The 6196-nt window shown below is 61.3% G+C and overlaps 1 protein-coding gene across 3 annotated transcripts in view; it reads left to right on the top strand.

The window, feature by feature from the left end:
• Window positions 1-1550: 1550 nt before the first annotated feature.
• SUN2 (Sad1 and UNC84 domain containing 2) overlaps window positions 1551-6196 on the top strand; it is a 13655-nt gene continuing 9009 nt past the window's right edge. The window contains exons 1-8 of one of the 3 annotated variants that reach the window (XM_014449112.2): window positions 1552-1675; window positions 2598-2756; window positions 3591-3775; window positions 4063-4200; window positions 4671-4766; window positions 5158-5251; window positions 5849-5922; window positions 6141-6145. In XM_014449112.2, the coding sequence (XP_014304598.1) occupies window positions 2635-2756; window positions 3591-3775; window positions 4063-4200; window positions 4671-4766; window positions 5158-5251; window positions 5849-5922; window positions 6141-6145 (714 nt within the window). In that variant the 5' untranslated portion in view covers window positions 1552-1675; window positions 2598-2634. Of the gene's footprint in view, window positions 1676-2597; window positions 2757-3590; window positions 3776-4062; window positions 4201-4670; window positions 4767-5157; window positions 5252-5848; window positions 5923-6140; window positions 6146-6196 lie in introns of those variants that run through there. The other 2 variants (XM_023747874.1, XR_002827308.1) reach the window with 2 other exon arrangements.

The following is a 6196-nucleotide window of genomic DNA, read 5'->3' as shown; positions in this document are numbered from 1 at the left end:
GTCTCCAGGCGGGACTTCCCGCGGCGGGGAGGGTGCCCGGGGGGAGAGGAGGGAGGACCCGGCTGCCTCTTTGCCGTGCCCAGGGCAGTGCCCAATGTCCTGGTGCCAGTCGGGCAGCGTCCAGGGACAGGCAGTTCCCGGCCTCCGCCTTTCACAACTCGGAATAGGGAGCAGCCCATTTGGCCGAGTTCTAAAAAGAGCCCAGACAAGTAGGGGGCGGGAGTGCGACCTGGAGCAGAGAAGCCGGGGCGGCGTGTAAACATCTCTATGGGGTTCAGGGAGTGAGGGGGGGGTGGCACCTGGAGCGGTCCAGGCCCCGGGGAGTGCCCCGCGTGGAAATGGCCCGCGGGAGAGACCCGAGATCTGCGTCAAGTCTGAACACGGGGCAGATCCTGTCCTGTAAGTTTGTGACGGGCCTGGAGGAAGGTGGCACCGAGAAAAGGATGTTGCTCAGCGCAGAAGCGGGGAGGGTGTTTTCGCTGCGGTTTCTTCCCTGGCCCGGTGTGTTGGGGGCGTTGTCTACTCTCATATGCAAAATACTGGAGCGTCCGGAGGCTTCTCTCCTGTTTTGTTTTGGAGGAGGAGCCTTGACCTTTTTCCTCTGGTGAAAACTCAGTTGCACACTGTTCTGTGGTCCCAGCATGCCACCGGCGCCTCGGGAGGCTGCAGGCGCTGACAGTTTTCAGCCCCCCCTCCCGCCCCCCCATGTCCATATGAATATGTATGTTCTCGCCGCCCGGCCTTCAGTATTGGGTAAACACTTTGCTTTGTTTCTACCCCAGAGCGCAGGCCTCTACTCAGTGGGGCGGGAGTTAGGAGGAGGGGCTGTGGGCAGCTGGAGCCTCAGGTGGGGAGGGCAGTAGGGGAGGGAGTTACCATATAAGGAGTGGAATAGAGACCAGAACCCAGGCCCACTTCCTGCTTCGGCTCCTACCAGCAGCCCTTTGCCAAGCCCGGCTAGAACCAGAGGGAGACGCCAGGTAGACGTCCCACCGAGAAGACACCAGTGAGGCCAGGACGTGAGGCTGCTTGCTTTTCAGAAGAGGACTTTGCAGAATCCGCCAGCTGGGCTAACCAGACCTTCTGGTTTCCGTAGCCCAAGCCGGGATGTGTTAGAGAGAACTAGTCATTTAAACCGCAGCCAGGAGTCTTGGAAGGGAGAGCAGGTGTCGAGGACCAGGCCCTCTCGAGGGGGCCGAGGTCGCCGTGGCTGTAACGGGCTGGCAGAGGCGCTGTGGACGGTGACACTCCACGTTGTAATCCGGGATTTTGAATTTGGGTTTCTGGAGCTTATTAGTCCCCCTTGGGTGGCAGGGCCGCACGTGTTTTTTGTTTTTTAAAGAAGAGCTCACATCTGTTCTTTTTGTTGTTGTTGTTAATCCTCACCTGAGGATATTTTTCCATTGATTTTTAGCGAGAGTGGAAGGGAGAGAGACAGACACATCAATTGGTTGCCTTCGCACATGCTCCATCCAGGGCCGGAGCCTGCAACCGAGGTACATGCCCTTGACCGGAATGGGACCCGGGACCCTCCAGTCCGCAGGCCGACACTCTTTCCACTGAGCCAAGCCGGCCAGCGCAGAACAGCACCTTTTGCCAGGCCTTTCACCGGACCGCCCTTGCGTCATCAGTTCCGGAGCCTTGGTTCCCACACTGCTGCTCCGCTGCCCGTTTTGTTAGTTTGTTAACAAATATCTGTTGTGTAACAACGTTATCTACAGCCTGTTCGGAACATATTTGAGGCTATAGAGACCCTAGTTGGGGCCACACACCACACTCCTAAAACAACCTGAACACTTCTCGGTGGGGTGGAAAGAGCCAGCCCTGTCACCCGTCAGATCTGAGCTCAAAACCCGGCTCAGTCCCTTAGGGGCTGGTGGCTGTGGGCAAGTCACCCGTCAGCCGTGTCCCAGGCTCCTCCGCTGTACCATGGCACTAATGATGTCTTCCTTGCTTGTAGGATCAGAAATGGGTTTGTAGGAGCCAGGTACCTAGGAGGCATTTACTGAGTGTTTTGTCATCACCATGACGACGAGATGTCCTGATGCGGGACAGTAACTAGCGGAGGGGACCCAGCGTACAGCCCCTGTTAGAGTGCAGGGGGCTGGGGCTGGGAACGGGTCCCTGGAGTCAGTTTGACTGGGGCCCTGGCCCATGAGTAGAGCTACAGGAAAGAAAAGGAAAGCCTGTTCCCCCGGAAACGGCGAGGATGGGAGTGGCCCCTGCTCCAGGGAGAGGCGTGCAGTGGAGCGGCTGGGCTGGGGGTCTGTGCGGGCAGCAGTGATCGAGACATTCATGTAGCATCTCCTGTGCCTCTCGTGTGCCACAGGCCAAAGGCTGCGGAAGGACAGTTCTGGCTCTCACGGAGCTCAGTGACAGATAAACTGAAAATGAGCAAACCTGGTGGAAAGAGGCTGCCTGGGCACCGAGTGAGCCCAGGGCAGGTGTGAGCCCAGGGCAGGTGCGGGCTGCAGCAGGTGGGGAGGGCTGTCTCCCGCATCACAGGCTGTTTTGAAAGTGAAAATGCCTTGTCTCTCCTCCGCCAGGTAGGGTCTAGCACAGCCCCAAGCCTCACCGGCCCTCCTTTCTCTCCCAAGACTCTCTTTAGGGGAAGGGTCCCCATCCCACCTCATCATGTCTCGTCGAAGCCAGCGCCTCACCCGCTACTCCCAGGGGGACGATGACGGCGGCAGCAGCAGTGGCGGGAGCTCAGTGGCGGGGAGCCAGAGCACCCTGTTTAAGGACAGTCCTTTCCGGTAGGGGATTGCCACCCCCCACCCCCCACCTCTACCCCTAACCCCCCACCTCCCACACCGTGGATCGTGCTGCTGCGCAGAGCAGAGGGCTGGGCATCCCTGCACGGCCTCTCCCTGTTGTGACCTTCATGGGCAGAGATAAGACGCCCATGTCCAGCCCAGGGGACATCCACTCCTGTGAGGAGGCCAGGATGAGTACCACTTCCCCCTCCTGTAAGCCAGGCCACGGCCTCTGTATCAGAGAACAGGAAGTGGGGAGAGGCAGCTTCAAGAAAAAGCCTGGCCAGAAAACGCCTGCTGCTGTGAGAGGCAGTCTCTCCGTCAGGCCCCCTGGAAACCTGCACTCGGTGTACTCACCGCAGGACAGGGACATCTGGTAGGGAGCAGACAAAGGGGCAGCCAAGCCCCAGGAGGGGAGGGCGTCCCACGTTAGCAGGAAATGAGTGAGGCGGGGCCTCCTCATCCTGCCCCCTCGCAGACAGGAGCCCTCAGACAGCCCCTGAGGCCCCTGGAGGCAGGTCGGGCTTGTCTGGGTTTTCAGTGGGTTGTAGGAATTACTGATCATTAGAAGCGTGAGAAAAACCGCCTGGCTTTGAAGTTAGAGACCTAGATTCCAATCTTGACTCATCACCTTGACCATCTCCCTGCTGGTGAGATGAGGAGATAATGGGAGCCGAGGAGCTACCTGTGCTCTGCTCCGTGCGGGTCTGTAGCCGGAGGCTGTGAGTTGCCTAGCAACAAGGCCAACCCACTCACTGCAGGAGTGGGAGCCTGGCTGCCTATCCTCCTCCTGACCTGGCTCACCTTCCTCTTCCCTCCTGGCTGACACCGCAGGACCGTGAAGAGGAAACCCAGCAGCACGAAGCGCCTCTCCCCGGCGCCCCAGCTGGGCCCCTCGGACTCACACACCTACTACAGCGAGTCCGTGGTCAGGGAGTCCTACTACGGCAGCCCCCGGGCCGCCTCCCTGGCCCGGAGCTCCATCCTCGATGACCAGCTGCACAGTGACCGCTACTGGAGTGAGTGGAACCCTTCCTCTGGAAACAAGGTCCCAAGTGCGGCTCCCTCACCCGGTTCCTGACCCCACGGGGCCAGCGGGGGGCTCCCAGGGGTCAGCTCCCACCCAGGTCCCTGCGGATGACAGGAGCCACGTGGCGGCTCCGAGCCAGGAGACAGAGGGGCTGGGCCCAGCTCACCCTCCCGGGAGGGGCCGAGGACAGAGTCCACCAGGGTGTCCCCCCGGGGCTCCCCGAGTACCCTCCCCGGCATCTCTGCCCAGGAGAACCCCGCCTTCTTCCCTCCGCAGGTGAGGACCTGCCCGTGAGGAGGAGGAGAGGCACGGGGGACACCGAGAGCAGCAAGATCAACGGGCTGGTGGGGGCCAAGCTCTCCGAGGACTTCCCGGGGTCCTCCTCCGGCTACTCCTCTGAGGACGACTACGTAGGTAGGCGACACTCAGCCGGGTTCCAGGCCCGCCGCCCGGGCTCCCTGACAGCTCGAGGGAGCCTGGTGTTGGGCAGGCGCCCCCGCAGACCCTCTGGCGTCCCTCCTGTGCCTGTAGCGCCCTGAACCCCAGCCTGAGGTGTCCCCCAACACAATGGGCCGTCCCTGCCCCACTAGGCCTAGAGTCAAGGTCAACTCCATTGTCTGCTCACTCCCAGCAAGCGTTTCCCATGGCTGCATGCGAGGAGGTGCCTGACCCCTAGGTCTGGTCTGAACAGTGGTTGAGGGGAGGGGTGCAGGCAGGGAGCTCATGGGAACACGCTTACTGGCCGACTGGGTGCCAGCCTGTGTGGCACGGGGATGCGGAGAATGGTCCGGGGTCCCAGTGCACCGGCTGAGGGAGAAGACAGTGGCAGGCAGTGCCCGTCCCAGGCTCTCCTGAGAGGACAGACAGCCGCTCCCTCCCTGCAGGGTACTCACAGGCGGCCCAGCAGGGCTCCGGCTCACGGCTGAGGGGCGCGGTCTCACGGGCAGGCTCTTTCTTCTGGACGGTGGTCACCTTCCCAGGTGGGTGCTGGCTGTTCCATGCACGATTGTCTCCATTCCCTACAGCAGCCCCTTCTCACCCATCTCTCCTGGGTGTCCAACCCACACAGAGGGGCTGTAGGGCCACCGGGGAAGCTCATTCTAGAATAATCACAGGGGCCGAGAGCCATGGGAACATCCTCGCAGTCAGAAGGGCAGGAACAGCTGTGGCGCAGGGCAGAGGGCGCTGGTGGAGTGGGTGGAGGGTAGGGGGGGTTAGAGGGACTGGTGGCCAGCTGCCAGGACAGAGGTGCCTGGCGGGTGTGTGGCAAGGCAGGGAGGACCGCAGGGGGAGAGAGAGGGATGCTCTGCAGCCACGACTGCAGGCCCTGCCCCTCAGGGTGGCACTTAGGCCTGATGGCCCCTCTTCCAGGCCGGCTCTTCGGACTCCTCTACTGGTGGGTCGGCACCACCTGGTACCGCCTGACGACGGCTGCCTCCCTCCTCGATGTCTTCGTTCTAACCAGGTGAGCGAGACTCCTCCTGGACAAGGAGTCAGAAAGTCCCAGGCTGAGTCTCAGGCCCGCCCGGCCCCTTCCTGCTGGTGGGGCCTTGGCTCTAGCCCAGCGTGGTGTTTCCCTCCCGGCCCCGTGGCGACCTGGACCCCAGGGTCCACCTTAACTTCAGGAGCTGCCTGAGGCTGTGGGTTTGTGCCGGGATTTGGGAACCGGCCCGTGAGCAGAGGAAGAGGATCGAGGCCAGAAGTCAGGGTCCCTCTGGCTGTATCCTGGTGGAGTGGGGCCAGCTATGCTGAGAAGAGGGGCGAGGATGGATTCATGGCACCGAGAAATGCGTTCCCATTTTTCTAAAAAGAAAATGTTGTTTAAGGAGTTCCATACTTTTTCCTATGTTTGCTTGCATAGGGGACCTCTGTATATGAAAATTTTAGTTTTTTTAAAAGACTCCACTACTTATTTTTAATAAGATCAGTAAAATTCACAGGGTCATCATTGTCCCCATTACTTGAGCACTCAGAAAACAATCTCAGGGACTCCTGGGGACCGAGAGGCCCCGAGCCTCTGACGTGTCCGCCTTCCCCGCCCGCCCCACCCGCCCCGGTCCAGGCGCTTCTCATCCCTGAAGGCGTTCCTGTGGTTCCTCTTGCTGCTGCTGCTCCTGACCGGCCTGACCTACGGTGAGCTGACCCGCCGCCACAGGGGACGGTAGGACAGGAGCTGCCGAAATGGGGCTGCGGAGCCAGCAGCGCAGGGCACTGTGTGGGTGGAGGCAGTGCCGAGCAGAGCTGAAAACGAGGGGGATGGGATCACCGACCCGAAAGGGAAGGAGGCAGGACGAGTGGGTCGGACCGAGCCTGGGCACCTGCGCCCGGGCCCTCGGCCACGCCTGTCTGGCTCTCCTGGGTCCTCCCTGAGCCTGGCACCTGTGTAGGCAGAAGCCCTTAGCATGTGCGC

This window comes from Myotis lucifugus, unplaced genomic scaffold, assembly GCF_000147115.1.
Source record: "Myotis lucifugus unplaced genomic scaffold, Myoluc2.0 scaffold_1026, whole genome shotgun sequence".
In the NCBI taxonomy this organism is placed as follows: domain Eukaryota; kingdom Metazoa; phylum Chordata; class Mammalia; order Chiroptera; family Vespertilionidae; genus Myotis; species Myotis lucifugus.
The sequence above is the reverse complement of the archived record's forward strand: the minus strand, read 5'-3'. Positions and strand labels throughout refer to the sequence as shown.